We start from the raw sequence: 22,938 nt of genomic DNA, 5'->3' as shown, positions 1-22,938 counted from the left end.
ATATTAACCAAGCGCTTGCAGAAGGAAGACTCATCTGCTTCAAGTCTGGAGTGACTTTTGCCTAAGCAAGACTGGTCAAGATGGTGCAGAAAATTCAGATTAGAGGAGAAATCCTTCCGCTGCAGGCTTCTTTATTCTTTGTCACAGTTAAGGGAGATATCTTCAAAGGAGGCAGTGTCCCCCCGCACACACACATCCCCTCCCCAGATAAATCCATCTCATTCAACAGCTTCAAAAGAAACTGCTACTTTAAGAATAGAAATGTCTCACCCCGTTTTACAACTTGATTTTTAAATTATTCTGACACTGGTTTGTCTATGTGCCAGACTAACAAGAGCAAAAAGAATAAATACATCACTATAGTACTGAAAGAAGGCATTAACCCAATTGTACTTTAAAACAGGATAGGCTAGTCAGTACCTCAACTAAGATTTCCTACTGGATACTCCATCTTCTAACTACAGCAGCACATCCCCCCTGTTACAATGGGCGTGTATTTGTGTAACACAACTCCTTGCTAGACCCAACTCCAGTTCTGTGACCATTTACACAACATAAAACAGGCAATTATTTTAAAATTTTGAGACATTGAAATGATCTTTCTAGAAGGACTGATTCTGCCCTAATCATTCATTGCCATCTAAACAAACAAGAGATGCAGCCAGAGCTTGCTGTGCTGTCAATGATATTCTGACACATTCGACTAACATCAGGTACTGTGTCCCGATTCACACCACTGCCAGCAATGGGGCTCTGCTCTCTGGCTCTGACCCACTGGAACATGCCGATTAATAACAGCCCAACCTCATCCACCGCTCTTAACTCCTGCCTAGCTAAGTCCAAGTGTTTTCTCCGATCAGTTAGAAGACAAGTCTGGGAAAACAGGTTGCTTCTGCTTCTTGAAGGTCATCTGCTTCTGGCTTCAGCAAAGCTATGCCACAGACACACAGCAAGAAAATCCCGACCCAGCCCTTCACACAGGCTGGTGTGGTTGGGCTCAAGACTTTGAAAGACTTCACAGATGGACTTAAGCGACAGAGGCTACATGCAAGCCCTCAGAGAAGAAAAACTCTGTGGGTTTGAGTGCTTGCTAAGAGAAAAGAATTAAAAGGCTTTACAGTGTCCAGAGCTTCACAGAATTAGACAACTGCCAAAGAGCTACTTAGCTCAAAAGGCCTCACAACACTACCTGTCTCTGTACCATAACTGCTCAGCTAACCATGTCAGTGGTACAGGAACTCATATATGGTAATTTGGGGGACAGGAGTACACTGCTTATCTAAGCCCAGCCATCCTCTAAGAGCTACAACACTCAAATGAGCCTGAGGTGTTGTCTGAAGTAATCATGTCTCACAGTGGGGAGGGCACAAGCAAGAACTCTATTTACTCTTTCAATCTTTATTTGGTTACAGAGAAATTCAGCTTTTCCCCTTAAACACAGGGGGATTCTAATGCTCAAAGCTTTAATCATTTCAGGTAAAAATGTTATCCACCCAGATTCAGGGGTCATTTGGATTCACCATCTGACTTGACCATGATGAAAAAATAGATGAAAACTGGAATGCTTGGATGATGACTCAACGGTGTGCAGAGTGAGGGTTGCTAATTATGGTGGAGAGGATGTGTGCTAAAAATTCAGACACAGTGGGGTTTTGCAATACACCAGTGAGCTTTTGCATGCAAAGGCTGAGCAACTTAAACAACAGAAAGCTAGAAACTGATACAGGGTTGGTATATTTTTGGTTAAAAATATATAAACCTATAACCTGAACCCAAGCCCTCACAATAATAAACCAAACTAAACTGCTGTACATGGGCAGCCTTTGAGCTAGAAAGAGATAAATAAATAAAACAGAAGGAAAAAATGAATCAAGAATTAAAAGGAACATCTAATACTAAAAGAGGAAATGAGGAAATACTGAATATGATCCCGAAATTTAATGCTCACCTATGCCTTTCTTGCTTTCAGAATAAAATGGCAACCATCATCATTTTAAATAGATCACTGTGTGTGCCCAAACACTTAGAAATTCAATTGCTTTCCTAACTGTGACACAAGTGTGCAAGGCAGAGTGATTTTAAATGATTGAAATGACATTAAAAAATTCTGCAAACCATTTCCTGCCTTTAAACTTGTAGAGTTTGTACAGCACTTCAGTGCTGTCCCTGGACTAAAAAAAGGGATCATTCTTGCACGGGAGCTTTTAAGTCACGGATATTAAACAAGAAAGATCTCTTCGTATGTGGTTGAAGAGATCATGTTTTTCTTCTCCAAGCTCTCCAGCGAGAGGATTCATTATGCTCCTATTTGCTGTAGGTCTACTTGTGGGTGTGCTGATGGAAAAGTACCGGGTTTCAGCAGCATCCAAAATTTACAGAAAGCTGCATTCACACTGTCACCTCCTGTTAAGCTGATTGTGCTCTCAAAGTTAATGAAAGCAGGCTGAAGTATGCTCTGCCCAAAAGCTTGTACACACAAAGCACCACACTCTGCCCCTCTCCCAGTACACAGGCACGCTCCCCTCGGCACCAGAGTTCATGCTGTGATGCATTTTTGGGGCTAAAGGGAAGGGAAACACACAGCACAAGAGAAGGAAAAATAGGAGGCAGGAAGGCGTGAGGGATGACAGGTTGCGGGGGGGGTGGTCCTCCCATAAAACCGTAAGGTGGTTTCTGCCAACGGAAATGACAATGAACTGCAGGCATAAACGTGGCGCATCCCCGACGCCCACCGCCGCCGCGGGTCCCGCTACCACACCTCACGGGCGAGCGCCGGCCCGGCCCCGCGCCCTCCCTCGCTCTCAGGCCCCGCGCAGCCCCGCGCAGCCCCGCGGGCCCGGCTACCACCGCGCCCCCGCGCGGCCGCCGCCCGCCGCTACGCCGCGGGGCTGCGCTGCTGCCGCACCGAGCCGCGGGCGCGGAGGCTGCGGAACAGCCGGGAGAGCGGCCCGGGCCGGGGGCCGGGTGTTCCCGCTCGTCTCTGCCCGCAGGCGCCGAGCTCGCGGGGCTGCTGCAGGCTGCAGCGCCGCTGGGCAGGTCCCCTCCTGCCTCTACCCCTGCCAGGCCGGCTAGAGAATGCAATGAAATGCCCTTTCGCAGCAAATGTCTTTGCAACCCCCCAGTGCGCACCTTCCCCCCTGCACACCCCTTCCCCCTCCCCTTCCCGTACACGCCTTCCCCGAAGGGCCATGCATAGCCGAGGGCCACACCCTCTCCTCACACTCACACTGGTCCACAGCCCTTCTGCCACAAGCAGCTGGAGGACAGGAGGGCGCAGCTAGGAAAGGTGGCAGTTCCTGGTACCTCAGTGAGTGATGTCTCTCCACCTGCTGATCCTTCTGGATCAAAATTCTCCTTCTGCCTTTAAAGGCCCACAGGGAGGTAACTAGCAGCACCCCACGGACTTTGGGATGTGCTTCGCCTCAGTTTTGGGTCATGCATCTAACGGCACTGCTGCAAGAAGAGGCGCAAGTTATGTAGCTGGAGGGAAAGCTGCATCCCTTCTGGCAAACCACCCACTCCAGTGTGCTGCTACGCACGATGGGCTGCAGTCCTCTGTTCAACATGGGCAGTTTGTGAGCTGAGCCTAGGAAAACTGCATGTGGGAAAAAGAGTTTGGAGGTGCCTCTTCTGCTGAGATCCCATTCAGCTTCTCCCCAGGGTCCTGAGGAATTTGATGCATTTCTGAAAGTAACAAATGTTCTTGCAAGCAGTGGCTTCCAGGGCTGAGCACCAGAGGTCTCCCAGGCCTGGCTTGGACAGTTCCCACATGAGAGGATGTGGGGAGGGGAGAAAAAGGTCGGGGGCCTGTTTGCTGATTCGTTCTCTCTATGAATGCAAAATGAGGGAACTGGAGGCTCCAGGAGGTTCACCGCAGTTCTCACAACTCTGTTCACTCCATAGTGCTCGCTTGTCTCAGTCGGTAAACAAAGCTCGATGGTACAAAACGCAGGAACAAGCTTTGCTTGATCTAGTCAACTATTTCTGGTTTAAACTTGTGCTTCCCAGTTTAAACCTGTGCAAGACAAAGTATGACTTCATCCCAGGAGAGCAGGAAATATTCCCCATAAGCTCCCAAACTGCTGCTAAACTTTGCGCTTCTCCCCTCACATCCACATGCAGTGATACTCCTTCAGCCCTGTAAGAGTTATGACGATAGCAGCACCGAGCGATGCGTGGTGATGATGAAATGTTCCCTGGCAGGAGAATTAGGCTCTGCAAAAACACATCCAAAGGACCTCCACTGTTTTTTTTTCTGTGTGGTGCTCCCACCAGAATAGCTGCCAGGATGCAATGCCTCACCTGCTGACTGGGGAATGGTGCTGTAGTGACTGTGCAGTGAGGAACTAACTTGAAGGACTGGATTTGTTCAAGCTCTGGAATGACCCCTGTGATATTGATACCGCCTTTTCCTTATCTCATGCAGTGCCCGCCATAATGTGCCTTGTGTGCCTTGCCTGGGGCCCTGCGAATCTCTGCAACCAGACCTCAGTGCAAATGGGTCCGTCACCTGCAGAAGGGCATTGAGCTTTCAGCTGTGGTCTGCCTGGCATGACCGTGAGCCATACGGAGTAGTAAAAGCAGGGCACACATTCCCTTCTTGAGGACATCTGCTAGGGGGACCCAGCTGTGCCACACATCCATTCAGCATTAAAGCAAAGACCAGCAGTGCTGAGGAGGGTACGAAAGGAAAGACTTGGCTCACGCGTCTTTCATAGTTACCCTCAATATTTCGTCATTCCTGCCTAGGGCGCGGTATTGCTGGTTCTGAGAATATAGTATGCCAAATGACATTTGGCTGTGGTAGACCTGTTTTATAATGACGCTTCGTACAAACCCACAGCTCTCAAACTGAAAAGGGGGAGGGCTTGCAAGAAATGAATTCTTCAGGAAGGTATGGCAGATGCTTTTCTAAGAATACACCACATGATAACACATAACACTCTTGCCAAAGGGGAAAGGCGAAAGGATATATATTGCCCTGCCCATTTATCGGGGAGGTCTGATGAGAATATCATTGTGAACCCAGCTCATTTTTCACTTGTTTTTAAGTTAATTTTTCATTATCAATTTATAGCAGAGTCTTCACCTAATTGGCTACACTTAAATTTTTTTTTGGGATGCTGAATTTAGAGAAATTAAACTGAGATTCACCCCCTCCCTTTTATTTTCCTTCTTCTTTCAGATTGGTGAGTTACAGCGGTCAGCAACTGTCGTTTCTTGTTACAATGGCAATCACAGCCCCATTTACAAGGACTAGATACAAGATTACAAAACCTGGCTCTAAGGCAGTGGTGAGGATGACCACACCATAAATGTGAAGCATGTATATGTGGGTGTATTTCAGGGGAGGGGAGGGGAAAAGCTAGCAATGCTTTTAAGATTTGAGGCCCACTCTTTAATGTAAAAGGTATTTTCTTCCTAGAAGGGGGGAACCTCACGAGTTACTTACAAAGCCTCAGTGTGCCAAACCCCAGAGTTACAGGAACATCTGCTTAGAAAGCTTGTAAAAAAAGTTCCCTTTGCACCATTTTCCTGGGGCTAAATCTTGCTTTGGACTGTATGACTTGTGTCTGTTAGTAAATCAAACGGGTACAGGAACACTCCTGGGAAAACCTCTCAGCCTCCAAAGCCAAGTGGCTGCACCCAAACTGCTTAACTGAAGGTTGTACTGGAATGTCCTCGCTCCACATGCGTGGGGCCCTTCGGTGAGGGCACCTGTCAGCTCACCCCGGCCGCAGGGTAATGGCTGGCTCCCCTCCTGCCAGCACTGCGAGCTGGTAGCTAACATTTGATCTTTGAATTCAAATACCTTACAACACTCAGGCGCAGCTGCTGGAGAACGCGTGCGGGTGCAGCCAGGGTATTCCTGAAGCCCAGAGCCATTCATTCCAGAAGCAAGTACCTTCTGGCAAACACCCAAAGCAGTGGCTGCTGCTCAGACAGGCACATAGCAGGGTTCCTCACATCTCCCTCATTCCTATGGCTGTGACTGATCCAGCAGGATTTACCTTATAAACACAGAGAGCTGCAGTGAAATTCTGGGCATCCAGGACTCCTTTTCCCTGAGCGCCCCCTGAGGTCCCCGACATGCCCAGATTTGCCTTATCCTTTGGAGACCTCAGCCCTGCTTTAACCCCATCACTTTCACTTGCCATGCCTGTCTGTCTCTGGAGTGAACTGCATGTATCTGCCTCTGGAAGACATTCCCCTGCCCAAATTCAGTATCACTGATAATTCTCACAGCAAACATTCAATCAGCCTCTCCTTCAGCCCCTTCTATCAGAAGAAATGTGGCATTTTCATAGACTTTGCTACTGCAGTCATTGCGTGGGGCCTTTGAGGTCAAAGCTGAGTAAACCTCAAGTGCCTCGCCAGGCAACTGTGCAGAAATAAATTTCAATTGCAAAGATTCATTCTGATGATTTATTCCCTGAGCTGTCACTGCTCACAAGCTCAGCTGTATCACAGATCTCATGTTTAGAATTTGATTATCTTCACTGTACATTAAATATACTATATATGGTGTGCTGGAGAGTCAAGACTTGGAAAGATTTAAACACAAACAAAATGTACGTAGTTGAAGAGAAAGCCTTGAGGAATTCTCTAGTCTTCTCTTGACTGTCAGGAGAGTTTTGTGCCAGGTAGTATTTTAGGACATGTTTTCATGATCCGCTTTACCTGATCTCAGTCAGCATTGTCAAGAAAAGGCAGCACCATCCAGACTGCTCCTCTGGCCTCCAGCTGTACCATCCCACCCCCTTGTGCTGGCATTGGGATTAATTTGGTTGTGGGATGAACTGGAGCAGGGAAAGGATTTAGCTTGCACAGCTGCACAAGGGCTAATGCCGCTACAATGGAGGGAGAGCCACGGGGCTAAGGAGTTTGGGGGGTAGGGAACGATCCTGCCCATTTTGGTAGCAGTTGCTCTTCCATTGGGTCAGGCTGTCAGTGAAATCATACCCACAGGACTGGGGCCCTTCCTTCTTCTCCATGTGATGAGATAATTCAGGCATTGTGCAATGTCTTCTCACTCAGACCACAGTAATAAATACAGTAAACCCCCACAAGTTTAATAGATTAAAGGATAGCAGTTTTGGCCTGCCTGAGGGAAATGGTAAGGTGGGAGGGTGTCAGCCACTTTAGCTTAAGAGATAAGAACTGAGCCCTGGCAGTGGCACACACCTAACTGTTGGACTCACTGCAGGCCAGTCCTCTCTTGGTGGGGAAGGTTTAGTACTGCCTTGTGTGAGGTTGCTGTCACAACAGGAATCTTTTAGCAGCTCAAAAGCAGCACAGCAGTGCCTACACCGAACGTGTGCCCACACCAAACGTGTGCCCACAGTGTAGCAGCAGAGGTGGCCTTGTTGTTGGTAAACAGTGCTGCTCCCTGAGGAGAATTTCCTCTTGGAGGCTGGTGATTGCCAATGCAAATTAGAGCTGCCTGAAGCCTGCAGCTGAAGAGCACAAGGACAAACTTTTTGTCATGTCTTCACCAGAAGTCAAGCCACATGAAACGTGATTTCCCACGAAGACATGTTGATTGTCTGGGCTTCACAATGTCCCTGAAATGAGCACAAACAGCTCAGAAAATAAAGTGCCATCAGCTAAGCCCTTCTCTTGCCTGCTCTGCAAGGACTGGACCTCTTGGTGGCATTGGGATTAAAGAACTGATCTGTCCTTGATAAAAAAATACCTTGGTATCTGCCCTCCCTTTCTTGCTAAATGGATGATGTTCGCTGTAGGCAGCCACTCTTGTAGAAAACTTCCAGCTATCAAGGGGGAAAAATGGCCAACAATTATGCAAACAACTATGGTAGGCATTTACACAGTTTGGAGTGTACAAACTCTAGCTGTGGCCTTTATGACATTTGCTATTAAACCAGGTTACTGGGCAAAAGCCTTGAAGAAACTATGAAGAAACTAATAGCACTTAATCAAGATAACAAAGTGGATCCCAAGAACAGCACATGCAGGTTAGCTAAAAATGTAGTTAATCCCTGAAAGTGCAGAGCAAATGGATTACCATGCGCACAGTGTGCATGTGGCTGCTGTCCATTTTAGTGCAAAGAGAAGGATGGCTACTCAGCTGGGGCACCCAGGACACCACCCTGGGGTCCCGCTGGCCCTGTGCATGAGTGAGAAGCGCAGGAAAGAGAACACAACACTTCTTGTGCAAATTGCAAGCAGCAATACTAAAAGCAAGAGGCTGGTCTGTTCCTCTTTAAGGTCAGCCGAAGGGCCTGGTAGTATGTGGGTGAATGAGGCCGGGGTCCTGCTTCAGAGAGGCTGCTGGGGAGGGAGAGACTGTGATTCACTTCAGGAGAGCGTTGGCTGACTGTGAGGAGGAGGCTGGCAGCCCTTGCTTCCCACCACACTCACTTGTGCAGCGTCTGCAGTCACGGGGCACAGAGAAGGGGGAAATGAAGAGAACGGGGTAGCTGCAAGAGGACAGGGAGATCAAAGCTTCTTCCTTTTCCCCCTCTGCTTCTGGCCCCTCAGTTTGAGCTTCTGTGTCTTCTGTTGTGTTTCTCAGTGTTTGTTTCCCCTTGAGGTCCACCTGCAAGGCCAGACCTCTGTGAGAATCCCTTCCTCCCTGTGCCAAACAAAAATGCCTGCTCTGCTAGAGATCCTGAGCAACAGCAGCCGGCAGGCCAGGCCTGTCATCCCCGCCATCCCTGTACTTATGCTCCCTGGGGGTGCCATGGGTGCAACAGGGGCAGGTGGCTGCTCCTCGCCCTTTCTGCTGACACCGTCAGAGCAGCGACAAGTTTTACGAGTAACTTCACGAGCCAAGTCATTTAACCATTTCTGTCCTCCCAGCTGCATTTGCCTCACAGGATGGCAACATTTGATATCTCGAAAGATAAAGAATATTTTGTTGTAAGCAAAGGAAAACTAGAGATCGATGGTGGCAGTGGGGGGGAAATGAGCTGAAAACCATAGACAAGGCAAAAGTCTGATTAATCAGATGGTTGAGGAGGGTTATAGTGTACAAGTGAAGAGGCATTGAGTCACATTGCAAGCTTGTACCATAAAATGATCTATACCTATTTCCCAGAAGGTGATTAGTTTGCATAATTCAGAAGTTTTATGAAGGGTGTTCATTGGAACTTGATGAATAATTAATTTTTTTTTGTTTCGTTGGCAAATTTGGAAAGTCAAGAGGACTCATTTCAATCAGACTGAAAGGAAAAAAAAATTGATTTTTTTGTGAATTGAAAAGTAAAACAATTAATAATTTGGAGGCTTCAAATGAGACATTTGTTCCTAAAAAATTTTAATGCTTCATTTTGATGTTGGCTATTTAAATATGGTTTGAATATTTAAAAATAACAGGGATTTTTGAAAGAAAATGTTGCTTTGAACAATAATGTAATGGTTTAATCCTAGCCGGCAGCTAAGCACCACACAGGCACTCGCTCACTCCCCCCTGGTGGGATGGAGGAAGGGTAAAAGTGAGAAAACTTGTGGGTTGAGATAAAGACAGTTTAATAACTAAAGCAAAAGCCGTGCACGCAAGCAAAGCAAAACAAGGAATTCATTCACTCCTTCCCATCGGCAGGCAGGTGTTCAGCCATCTCCAGGAAAGCAGGGCTCCATCACGCGTAACTGTTACTTGGGAAGACAAACACCATCACTCTAAATGTCTCCCCCTTCCTTCTTCTTCCCCCAGCTTTATATGCTGAGCATGATGTCGTATGGTGTGGAATATCCCTGTGGTCAGTTGGGGTCAGCTGTTCCGGCTGTGTCCCCTCCCAGCTTCTTGTGCACCCCCAGCCTACTCGCTGGTGGGGTGGGGTGAGAAGCAGAAAAGGCCTTGACTCTGTGTCAGCACTGCTCAGCAGTAACGAAAACATCCCTGTGTTATCAACACTGTTTCCAGCACAAATCCAAAACACAGCCCAATACTAGCTACTATGAAGAAAATTAACTCTACCCCAGCCAAAACCAGCACAAAGAAAAATCAAATCATTTAATTTGAAAAACATTGAGAACTATTTCATTGGAAATTCTGAAGGTTTTTTTTCTTGATATTAAGGAATATGACTGTACTGGCCAAGCTCCTGAAATATATTAATATCTCCTATCCTGAACTTTTGGCTGCAGAAGTTCTTTTCAAAAACAAAAGCCCCATTCGCAGGCTCGACAGTTTATCATGCAAATCCAAACTTCTTGAGACTCCAGAGCCTGCAGCTCCATGTGTCTCCAGCTCCTCAGTGGCCCAGGAACTCAACAAAACATTAATCAGTCACTGCAAAGTCACAGAAAGAAATTATAGCTGCACTCTCTCCAGAGCCTGCATTCACCAGCTCAGTGTGTTATGACCTAATACACAGTCTACTATTAAATAGCTTGCAAATGAAATTACTCTGTTTCAGGATGCAGTATTTAAAAAACAACAACAAAAGCGCTCTTATAGCTTATAGTTAAATCCCTTCAAGTTAGGAATGGGTGGTGCTGTAGTTTCGTAGCTATTGAAGGAATGGAGGAATGGGAATGAAGGGAGACCGAGTCCTGCCTAACCCCTCTAGCGCAAGACCTTGGTACGGAAATACCATGCATTTTCACTGAAACTTGACCTCTGGCAATAACCCAACACCGACTGACATATTAGGCAGGTAATATTGCAGCAATGCCACTTACAAGGCTGTGGCAGCAAAATTTGTTGATGCAGTTAGGTCCTTAGAGTAATGAGAACCAGGCCTTCTGCTTTACACTTTTTCTTTTACAAGACCTAAGTTGGTTGCTGACGTTTGAAAATCATAAACAGTGGGTTAATACAATGGCCATTTAAATGAGCAAACATAGCAAAAAACCTTAGGAAGTGAAACTTTCTCAAGAAAGCTCTGCTTAACTGCAGTTGCTCTTGCTGCAAAGGGTTCCCTTCACATTTTTCTCATTTCACCCAGTACTGGTTCCAGGCAGAAAAAAGACAAAATTACATTTTGCCAGTGTGTAAGACACCTTTGTTTTCTTTACAAAAGACCCGATGATTTAAAAACGAAAAATGTTGTTGTTGGGGGCTTGAAAAAAGCTTTAGGAAAAGATGTACATGCCTTTTCTCAAAAATTTCCCCTTTTCCTTCAACATTTCATCAAAATTATAAAATTCAAAACATTTCCTCCCATTTTGCGTAGGGCTTGATTTTCATTGGACCCCATCCAACACATTTGTTTTCGTTGTTTGCACCAGATATAATCTCACTGCTATCTAAAAGAAAAATTCCCCAAGTGGCGTGTTACCCACAAGCCCATCCTCCTTTTTATCCCCTCTTACTGACTTTGCAGCCCTGTTTTATAATCTCTTTCCCCCCTAGAAACACATTTGCAAACCTTCTTGATTCTTCCCTTCATCTCTAGCACACATGCCAACCAAACTGCCCACTATCATACTTTCTGGTATCCATTATCCCTGTGGCCAAAACATTAGGAACTCTTTTGGATGCTGGATCTGAATTTTAAAATGTAGGATTTCCTAGCTGGGTTTTCAGGTGATGATAGTGCAAGGAGGCAGCTGGAGCTGTGAAGAAGCACATTAGTTGGATGCTCACTGCAATCAGAGGCTTTATAGCAGGCATTAATCAGTGCTCAACTCAAATAACGAGAGCAAGCTGGCCACATTAACACATTCAAGTTAATATTCTTAGAGTTGCTATAGATGTGATTGTCTAAGAATTTGAGAAAGATAAGGCTTGTAGGGAGTTGCAGTATCTGTCAGTAAACAGGTATAGTAAGAAAGAGCTTCTGAACAGAGAGGTAGAGGCTTGTCAGCTTTTTCAAACTATCACTTTGGCTAACAAAAGACTCAGCCTCCCCTGGCACATCTGGCCTCTCTGACATTTCAGGGTTTTGTTTTCATACTTAGCCCTGGTAGGGACTTCGGAAAAGGGGAATTGCTAAGTCCTAGAAATGTGGTTTCAAGTACTTTGTAAACTAGGGAAGACAAAGGGAGTTGGAGTTATCACTAATGCAAGGGTAAGGCTTTGCACAGGAGAACAGATTCTGTGGTGAAGACTGAGTTGAACAACAAATCCTGCAGCTGATACATTTTTGGAAAGTATAGGACCTGCTTTTAGTTGGCTGACTCACATGATGCCAGCCACAAACCCAGCACTTGGCTACAGCATCCCATTTGCAGAGAGGTCTGGGTTATGGGGTGACATTTTTTTTGCAACTGCTACACTTCAAACCCAAGAAGATTCTTGCGAAGTCTGGGATTTATTCCACAACCCTCTGCCAGAAATTCCTTATCTTTGTTCTCCAGAGCCTCCAGCCTATGATTTAACACATATTCTAATGCAAACTCACAAGCCTTGCACACATCACTGTAAACTTTCAGTAACGTGCGGTGGCCCGTGGACCAAAGGCAAACTGATCGAGCATATCACTTCCATTCATCAGGGCATCAACCCTACAGATCTTAGACATAATTCCCATAAATAGATTCTCTGACAAGCTCTGAATAAACAATCTGTAATAAAGCCACTATTCATTCCATACTTTTTGTAGATAAAACTGCAAGGAAAGAGGCGAGGAGAAGGTGTGGGAAGCAGAAAAGCGAGGCGAGGTTATAGCAAGGAGGGATTCTGAAGTGATCCCAATCCCTCAGTGCTGTGTTTCCATACCACCTTGCTCTGTCATGCAAATTTTAAAGACCATTATTGACAGGGATGCAGGTGGTGCACTATCTGGTCTTTACTAAAATGTGTTTCATTTGTAAGTGGCTTCTGGGCAGGTTTTGTCTGGGAATATGCTTCATTCACAGCCTAACAGCGACATCTGAAAGCACTGAAAAGCTGCATATACCCTTCATTGATCCAGCCACTCATATTTCTGCCCAAAACATCCTTTCCCCTCTTGGTATTCTCATTTCCCGATATCCATCTCATCAAGAGCCCTCTGAGATTTCCACACAGAAGCTGTTTCTGTAAGATGTCCAAGGCTTGTGGCTTCTGTTCCCAAACTCGATGTGCCCTTGGGAAGAGATGCATACCTGTGCTGTAGTTCTGAGATCCAGTCCCCACACAGGCAAATCAGACCGAATGCGGATGTGCTTGAATGTGACAAAATACCTTTAGAAGCCTTAGCCCATGATCGCTATTCACCTCAACTGCTGAAACATTCTCTTCTCTGGCCTTGACAAGCTTTGGCTCACTGCTATGTATTCAAAATGTTACTGCGAATCTGTCAATTTGAATACCTTGTCATTCTCTTTGTGTCTGTCCGCTGGCTTTCCCCTTCTGCTGTATTACTAAGTTTCCTTCCTTCATTTAATTTAATTTAATTTCATTTCATTTCATTTTCCAGCCCATCCCATTCTAACTATCAGCTCTCATTCACTCTTCAGAAATGGCCTCCAAACTTTGACTGGTGAAGAAAGCTGATCTTCATTACCCACTTGTCATCAATTCAAAGAGGTGCTTTAGAACGTGCTCCATGCCATCCCTTGGATTTGAACATAACTTCCCACTGTGAGCTTAGGAAAACGCCTTTCCTTGTCAGGTCTGTCTTTCAAATATTTGGATTGTCTGTATGTCCACTGAGCTGGAGCACTCTCCTTTATGTAAACTTCTTTCAGTCCTTTGCTTTATAAACGTTAAATACAAAAGTTTAATTCTAGGTTTTCCAGGAGTCTGGCTTTGATCTTGTAATTTGAAATGCCATAAATTTTTTTTTTTTTAAAAATCAGGGTCTTAATTAGCCCTGTGAACACTGGAAGTAGGCTCTTAAGCTATATACCACACGTGAATTACGCTCCTCAACTGTACCCTTTAAAAATATTTCTTACGCATCTCATTTTTGAGGAGAACAGCACTCCTCACATGTCTTCAGCAAAGCTTTATAAAGATTTATTCTTGTGTCCCTCATTAAATGCAAACTGCTGTACTGTCAGAGCCAGAGAGTATCAGAGATACGGCTACCTTTTGCTGTTTTTCCTTTTTGCAATGCTTTAAGAAATAAATGGAAGCAGAAGTGAAACCTTTCTCCAGTATGTCTCCATGTCTTTACAGCTGCAGCTCATCATGGGATATACTTAACTGCTTTATTTTTAGACTTGGGGAGTTCCTTTGGTTCTTTTTTGCTTATTCCTGAAAACAGACTAGCTTTCAGTGTTCACTCTGGGATGAAGCTGTTTGCTTTATTCTGTGTTCACTCCCAAGTGACTGGCCTATTAACAAGAGATTTGTGGTGCTCTGCTTTGGCAAGCTCCTTCCTTAAAGATAAGTCCTTAAACATCTGCCAAGATACTTCAGGGTCTGTGTTCAAATTCCTCCTAAAAGCTCTCCCTTGCCACAATCCCTTACAGGAAACTGGAGAAGAGTAAGGAAGCTGGTGTGTAAAGACCTTTTGCCTGTGTTGCTTCTCAGTCCTGTCTCTTTATTTCCTCTTACTTCTGTCTGTATCTCTTTCCATACAGTCTCAGATCTTACATTTTGACTGTAAGCTGCATAGGGCATGGGGAGGGGGCAATACACTCACACAGGCAGGGGTCCTGGTTGCTACTGGGCCATGTACGGACTATTACAAATAACATGTAGCAAACCCAGCCAGGTAAGGGGTACAATGCAGACCTTCAAGGCTAACTGAGAACTATTAGCATGAAAAGTTGGGAGGCAATTTTCCCTCTGTGTTAGATAACTACAGATGCCCTGAATTTCAGGAAAGCCTGTTGGATATAATTAATTTACAGTAGGGGAAACAAAGCCTAGACTCTAAAAAGGAAATACCAAAATTGTAGAACAAAGAAAAAGGACGCTCACACATCCATCCACACCTCAAATCCTTCTGGACAATCTGCTGGTCAGCAGGAGTGCACAAGAAGACCAATCCCATGTGCTCTGAGAAGTACTGGATGGAGAATTCCTCAGCTAGTGCTGTCCTCGCCTCTGCTGAGGCTGAACTGAGAGCACAGGCTTAGGACTGAGAGCAGCATCTGTAAATCCAGGTTAGAAGCTGATAGAAAGGCCACATTTCTTAGAGACTTAAAAATCAGTGGTTTTGTGATGTGAATTGTGGTTCCTTCAGGAACCAAGACTGATCCACCAAACTTGGTCATATCTAGGCCTTTACTTACACTAATCACATTTTAGTCCTTTAATGGTAATGAAACAATATTTTTCCAGTCACTGTGTTATTTCCTTTTCCCTTTACCTATTGTTTTGTAGAAAAGATTTTTTCTTCAGCCATACCACTTAGAGGTCTGGATTTTTTTTCAAATGACAGTGCACTTCAAAACCCCAATAGGTTTGTGGCAAACTAACATGGTAAAAACGTGAACTGTTTAACATAATAAGACATGATCTCACACTCTGAGTTTAACAAAATATCCTGAAACCAGATACTTATGCAAATGATAAGCTTCTCTTCTCCCCATTACATCTCAAGCAGTTCACCAAGCAAGTTCCTGTCACAGAAGAAAAAAACATGGGCAGCATGAGACAGGCTTTAAAGTGTGAAAATTAATTTTGTGAATAATAACATTTTGTAATGGGAATTCTGACAGGGTGCCAGCAGGAAGGTTTGCCCTAACAAGCATTCAGTGAAGAAAAGCTATTCAAATCATTAAAATGTGAGCAACTAACCCAAAATGAGAAAGAAACTTACATGAGAAACCTAGTTATTTAACTTACTAGCAATCTGACTAACCACAGTAGTGTAGCCCAGTGTTCAGTGTAAATTGCGTATCCCTCTCTGAGCTAAGTTCAAAGAGGCCGTGAGACCCGAACCACTCTGAAGCTGATTCCGCAGTTTAAGGCTCTGCAGCTTAGCTCTGCAAGGCCCTCACTCCCCTCCCCTGCTCTCACACTTTGCTATGGTAGCATATGTAAAGTATAAAGGTTTCCTGTGACCTGGGGATTAATATCACCCCTAAGAACAAAGAGTACTATAATATAAGTATGTGCATTAAAGGAAAGATTTATCTTACACTGAGCTTTTGGACACAGCAAGTGCAAAGCACAGGCTGTTGGAGGCAGCCTGAGGAATATCCTTCCTGAGAGACCTTCTGAATCTCAAAGTCAAAGGGAGGGCTCTTCTTTCACCCATTCCCTTGCCCTGGCCCTAGGCCATGTGTCAGGTTCCAGTTATGGGGAAAGGGTGGAAGAAAGAAAGTTCTCAAGATGAGGAAGTCAGGGCAGGAAGATACCAGACTACACAGACAAGAAGGCACAGTAACTAGGTAGAGATAGGTCCTATGGCTGTAGACCACCAAGCATGGCTGTGATATACAGGGAAGGTGGACCAAGCAGAAGTCCAGAGACTCTTCATCAGCAGAAGAGTAATTAGAAGAGGGGCACAGCAGAGAGAAAAGGCGTCCCCAGCGATTCTTGTGGATCTTATTTTAGGAGGGAACTCATTCAGTTACCAATACCTTGTTCCATGCCATAATTGAGCTGGGAAGGATGGGAACAGTGAAGGAGAAATCTTATTTGGAACAAGATCTCTATTTTACTGCATCATCCATCTGCTATCTGCATACATTAACTCAAGATCCAAAGTCTGATTAGGAAGGGTAGAGGGCACCATAGCAAGGTGATCTCTATCCATTGGGAGGGGAATACTCTGGGCTCACCTCAGGCTGCCCTAGTTGTGAAGACAGAGACGACTTCAAAAGACTCCACAGGGAGACATATTGTGCCTTACTTAGAAAAGCAGCCATCATAACATGAGGCTTTTAAGGAGGAACAGGGTAAAAAGTAAAAAGTGGTCGATCCAAAAAGGCACCCTTAGAACAAAACAACCAGGAAACAAGATGAGTAACAGTGGAAACAGAAACTTTGCCAGAGCAGTCTCAATTGCCAGAGAGAGCAGCTCCAGAGCGCTACCTCTCACTCTAGCTGTATAAGATACTGTGGATATGCGGGGCAGTGAGCACTGAGTTTTACATGGCAATCCTTTACAAGTGTTTAGTGGTTAATTGCACCATCAATTTGCAGTCTCAATCAAGTATCAGAAGATGACGTTATGGTTGATGAGGCTCAAATGCATAATTTGTTTAACTGGATACAAAATCCAAGACCATCCAAAAATACATAGGACAGGTAATTTGGTTACTACTCTGGATATGAAAATGTCAGGCATAACCTGGTAATTTCATGCCATAAATCTCACTGATATTCTGGTACATGATGTTGCAATAGCATTTATTTAATATTAAATTTAATATTAAAATTGATTTAAGCTTGTCTAACCAGTAATACAATATGGGCCTGACTCATTATTAGGGTGCAGTTTTTCATTTTCCCATAGCCATATTTTTATTTATTATCAGTTCTGTTTTGAATGCTGGTTAAGATCAAACTGACTATGAATCTGTCATTACAAACAATTGTTGCATCACCTAAGTATGGAAGCAGTAAATTTATTTATATCATTAGGTATTTATGTGATTTCAATATCAAATATTTATCCTGTATCTTTGGATTGGGCAGGCTACTGTTCAAGAACTAATGCTGCTAGTTTTTCTAGGTCACAGTCTAAAAGTAGGTCTTTGCAATCTACTTGATCTACATATACAAATGATGACGCACCTTCTAAAAGAACTTCTCAAAGTGTGGGAAAAAAAAATGATGACCTTCAGTGTAACTGAAGTGTAACTTCATTTTTATGAAATTCTTTAGACAATGATTCATGGATATGATAGTCTATCATCACATAAAAAAGCAAAATTATTTTCAGACCTTACATGACTTTTAAAAGGCCAATGGGTGAAAACTGTTTCACTGAGATTTGAAATGACGCAGGTGCTCTAAGCAGAGATAGCAATAATCAAAGCTCCTGCAGTGTTTTTCATCTGTTGATCTCAAGGTACTTAGACAGTAAAGTCTGTAGGTAGGGAAAGTATTGTATAGATGTGGAAGTCATTAGCTATAAAGCTAGACGGATAATTTTTTCTTAGAAAAAGGAAAGCCTAAAGAAGCTGGGTTATGATTCAAGTCACACTGCTGATATGAAAAGATGAAGTCATTGCAAGTGTAATCAGTATTTTGAAGGGGGCAGCAATTTTTAAACATCAAAAGCACTAACATTAAAGCAAGCAAAGAAATTGGGGGTGGAGGGAAGTCCTCCATAAAAAAGCTAGCTTGCACTGATTCACTGTGCCACATTAGGCAGAAGTATAGTTCTGTGTGTGTTGTCCTAGTAGGAAATACCTGATGATTGCTAAAATATTAAGTGCAAGTTGGCAGCACCAAAGGGCCTGAACTGCCCTATTGGATGATTTCCTTTCCTCCCCCAATTCTTAAAGCAGAATGGATGGCAGTTTCAGATTGAATATATATTTTCCATCTGCTGAACAGTTGTTTTTGTTCATGCTGTTTGAGGTTAACTGTGCACGTACTAATCAAACCCACTACTTCCTTTCTCGTAAAACCAAAACAAAGCTTCATATTACTTTCAGGTACAGCATCTGGGATCAAAGCTATATATACACACAGTTACTCTGTGTGGGTTCAAACATTTCGAAGATTCAGTATCCTGAAAGGTGTCGCCTTTTTTCCAGTCCTGAGAGTTCCAGTTTGTCTTAAAGTCTGAAGGCATCAGCCACCTTCAGCCCCTTCAGCATCTGTCCCAGCGCAGGAATGCTCTCAATATTGGTCACCGTGGGCTTTCTCTGCACAGCCAGTGCCATTGCTGAAGGTGGGTAGATGAAGGAGGCAAGGTAGCTGGGGGTGTCTACATTTTCTTGGTTGCACATCTTTGCAAGAGATGGACTGGGTACAACAGGGAGAGAAAGATGACATGGGACCCCTCCATAGGACAGTCTGGGAACAAGGTCTTGGGGCACCGCGAGGTATCTGGAAAACCATAGACAGACTTTAGAGCAGTAGCATCTGTAGAGAGTCTGGGCAGGATTCAGAGTAGCTCAAGAAGGAAGAAAGATTTTGACAAACCAGGCCCTGTGAGTGAAGTTGTTGGCAGCTGATAACGTGGATATAGAGATTTGAATGGATGGAGAAATTCTACTCCTCTTCGTCCCAAATTCTTGCACTGCAGAACTGACGAAGATAAGCCCTGCCCCAAAATAGACTGATATAAAATGAAATTGAACAAATAATACTGAGTCTTCACAGCTTATTAAAGCAAAAGTTGGTGCCTTCCCATTGTGTAGCAGGATAGAGTATAGAAATTGTAAAAAGCAGCCAGTGGGGATGTACATGGTACACTAGTTTCCCTTTAAGATCTGTAATGATTTTTTGCAGTATGTTTATCAGGCTTTGCTGTGTGTTGCTATACTGTGGCTTGGGGTATATACTGTTGCTGTACTTTGGCTTGGGAATAGCTGGTTAAAGATGAGGAGCAAAAAGATCAGAAACAAAAGTATGCAAACAGGTTTTCCATCCAGTTTTACTGTTACCCTAATGCTTCTGTTCCGTGTTCCATACAGGATGTCAACCTGTTTGTTTCTAAATGTGAACATGCTTATTTCTACCAGGCAGAAATTGTGGTTTAAATGCCTAACTTTACATTTCAAATTTCAGCTTTACCATCTGAAATCTGTTTTTTTTTTTTCTTTCTTATGTATATTAAAAAGTTTGTGTTGAGGGAAACTGAAGTGTGCAGGTCATTGCTCCAGTAAGTGGGCCAAATTACCTACTATTTAAGCAACAAGTAATTGCTGAGATGTATAATATCATTTATAGTAATCAAAGCACTTCTTGAGCTTTTTTAAGTATATTAATGCAGTGCCTGTGTGAATTGTGGTCTTGGAGTCCTTTTTTTGGAAGGATTTAGCAGCATTTCTAGGAGTTATGCATGGATAATAGGAGGTGGTAGGACTCCCTTCCTATTGCGCAGGTTTCAAGCAAATGACTGCAGATCATTTCTTGACAGTTCACTTACCGTCATACTGTTTACTTCCTTACAGTAATGGAAGTGACTCAGCCAGCAATGGTGCTGGCCAACAGGCAAGGAGTCGCCAGCTTGGTGTGTAAATACAAGCACATTGGGAATGCAAAGGAAATTCGAGTGACTCTGCTTAAACAGACGGGTGACCAGTTCACTGAAATTTGTGCTTCAACCTACACAATGGAGTTTAAAATGTTCAGTGTGGAAGAGGTCATTCAGTGCCATGTTAGCCCTAGCCGAAACAATGTGACCCTCACCCTCACTGGCCTGCAAGCTAATGATACCGGTCTTTACGTCTGCAAGATGGAGCGGATGTACCCTCCACCTTATTTTATGAACAAGGGAAATGGGACGCATCTCTATGTCATTGGTAAGCCAAGCAGCTTTATAGTACTGTGATATCCCAGGTTAACGGAGTTGCTATTATGTCTCAAAGGTCTTCAAAGTTCTGTTTGTAAGAAGTGAAGCTGAACACCGATTCAAGCTCTGAGAATGATGATTACCTCTTATTCCTTTCAGGTCTCCCTGCACACCCCTAAAGCAGGCATAGTCATACCCATGCAATGTATTTAGCAATGTATGGATGTTTGACAGCATAAGCAATACCATATAGTGTACATGTATGTCTAGGCAGTTAGATATGTAAGTGCAGAAATAGCGGAGAGTAAGGTGCATGTTCTTCTACAGATAAAGTCTATTTTCACTGGAGGTTGAGTGGGCAGGGACTCAGAGCTCAGTCCCGGTAGTAGCCTGGGATAGCATATGCTAGAGAAAAGCAGTGTAGAGGCTGACTTATTGACTCTAGGGGCTTCCTTATGAGGCTCATGTGTGACATGACTTGTGTGATATCATATGTTTTAGATCCGGAACCTTGTCCAGACACTGTCATATATCTCTGGGTATTAGGAGCTACTGCTTCAGGATTTTTTCTTTACAGTATCATCATCTCAGCCATTCTCGTGGGCAAAGCGGTAAGTCCCATCAACTCAGCCCCATCCTGCTAATAACACCCCTTTGTGTGATGAGGACAAAGAGAATGAAATGAGAACAGGGAAGAACACTGGGAACAAACGTACTGGGATGCTCCTTTTTACTGGTGCAATGCTGTTACAATAAAGCAAAATAAGAGAACTTGCTGGAGCTGCCATTTGGATTTGTTTATGGCTCATTTGTGTTGCCAGAGTACCAGAAAGCAGTCAGCTTACATCAGCTGGACTGACCCTTGGCTTAGGTTTGGATGCTCAGAACAGGTTGGAGTCCTGGATGCTTCTGGGATCAAAGGCAACAGTCTCCACGTGTACTCTGATTTCACAACTGATTCATACAAAATCCCAGGATTTGATTTTTCCTTTTCTCACCATTCACCTCTGTGCAAAGCAAATTTAAAGAAGTTTCCCCTTGTGATGGGGGAGAATTGTAACTTACAGCATTTTTAACTTCACAGCTAGAAATGTCTGCACAAAGACAAAGACACGCGAAATGTAAGCCTGGGTTGCCTCTTTCCATGCTGGTCTGGAGTACTCATAGTCTGTTAGAAATAAACCGGATATCAAAGCTTAAAACTAAACAGCATCCCTGTCCCATATTTTTCAATCCGCCCTTGTCCCTAGAAGCTAAATGAAACTGACCAGTGTGAACACTCATAATTTTGAACCAACACTGAACTCTGCAGCAGGAGCACCTTCAAAGGGCTAAATGAATGGCAGGACTCTGGTTTTTGCTAAATGGCCCCTGTAACTCCTGATTCTCCCTCAAATGGTCTCAACGGATCTTCTACAAAGAGGGGTGACAGGGAAAGGTGTCTAGAATACCTTCGACTCAGTAAAGGCAGAACATCCATCTGTTTTCTCTAAAATGTGCTGGTCAATGATTATGCTGTGATCACTTATTTATTTTACTACCTTCCCATATTTTATAGATAAAGAGAAGACGATGTCTCACTACTGGGGTCTATGTGAAAATGCCTTCTGAAAAGCTAGAGAAAAAAGTGATTCCATTCCACATCACTGTTAACTGAAACAAGGAACGAGAGAAACTGTTTCCTAGCTCGGATGGAGAGTCTGCTAATTCACTTAAGTTAAAGAAATAAAATTAATTGTCTTATTAAAAGGTGTATGGGAAGGAGAGAGAATATTCTTTGTAACTTCTATGGTTTGGAGGAGAATAAATAGTTTATGCATTAATATTTCAAGGTTAACCCTGTCACATAAAAATGGCTACATTAGGCCATTGATTCTTTGAATTGTATTGTACCAATATGTAGTCTATATATATATACATATATATATGTATAGCATTAAGAGCTATTGCTGTTGCAGCTGAGCATCTTACTGTCAAATTTCACCATGTCTACTGATCAACTGAAATCCAAACACTATTACGACAGAGGCTTGTGTGTCATTGCAAGGCTAATTCTATAGGTCTGGGGGGCAGAGGCAGAAGAGCACACTAATGTACAAAGGAATGTTGACTTGTTTCCCTGCATTGCTATTTATTGGTCCCATTTCTGGCATTAGTGCTCTGCACTTCCACAGAGGCATCACCATAGGCTGGCACTAATGACACTGCTGCTCTAAAAGCCTGATCTCAGCTCCTTTCACTGGCATTGTGTCCCAGCAGTGCCGTGCTGGAGTTAACATCGATGATATCTGAGCCAGTGCTGACAGCTCGGTTGGAGAGGAAGGCTGCCCAGCAGGAGCCCTCTTAGGCTGTTGCTGGGAGGATGTTCCAGCTTTGCTGGGGCCTTGCGTTTTACAAATGCTAAATTAGCATCTATCAAAAAGGCAGAAGTATGTTGCTGTGTTTAACTGAGTCTATTTTCCATGAAAATACCGACAGTGTATAATCTTGTTTATTAGTTATGTACCATTCAATAAAAACCTTGAAGCTTTGCCCAAATTCAAGTTCATTTCTTATTCACCGTTCTCAGAAGAAACAGGAAGTGGCTACATGTTAGAAAGCAGCGATGACAAGATGAACCTTTCCCCTCTGACCCTGTGTTTTGCCCTTCTGAGGGAGCCTGTGTGCTCATGCCAACATTTACTTTCTCAGCTCTCCTCCTCAGGAGGCCACCATTAAAATCTGTCAA

At 43.9% G+C, this 22,938-nt stretch overlaps 1 protein-coding gene across 1 annotated transcript; it reads left to right on the top strand.

The window, feature by feature from the left end:
* The first annotated feature begins 18,583 nt into the window (after nt 1-18,583).
* Nucleotides 18,584-21,867, top strand: CTLA4 (cytotoxic T-lymphocyte associated protein 4). The gene is made up of 4 exons (XM_076340742.1): nt 18,584-18,641; nt 19,870-20,220; nt 20,712-20,821; nt 21,769-21,867. The coding sequence occupies exons 1-4, from the start codon at nt 18,584-18,586 to the stop codon at nt 21,865-21,867; spliced, it is 618 nt and encodes a 205-aa protein (XP_076196857.1).
* The last annotated feature ends 1,071 nt before the right edge of the window (nt 21,868-22,938 follow it).

This window comes from Aptenodytes patagonicus, chromosome 6, assembly GCF_965638725.1.
Source record: "Aptenodytes patagonicus chromosome 6, bAptPat1.pri.cur, whole genome shotgun sequence".
Taxonomy (NCBI): Eukaryota; Metazoa; Chordata; class Aves; order Sphenisciformes; family Spheniscidae; genus Aptenodytes; species Aptenodytes patagonicus.
The sequence above is the reverse complement of the archived record's forward strand: the minus strand, read 5'-3'. Positions and strand labels throughout refer to the sequence as shown.

Coding starts and splice junctions, on each gene's coding strand:
- CTLA4 (XM_076340742.1), top strand. CDS start 18,584: ATGCTCTCAATATTGGTCACCGTGGGCTTTCTCTGCACAGCCAGTGCC. Junction 18,642..19,869: donor AGCCAGTGCCATTGCTGAAG/GTGGGTAGATGA, acceptor ACTTCCTTACAG/TAATGGAAGTGACTCAGCCA. Junction 20,221..20,711: donor GACGCATCTCTATGTCATTG/GTAAGCCAAGCA, acceptor CATATGTTTTAG/ATCCGGAACCTTGTCCAGAC.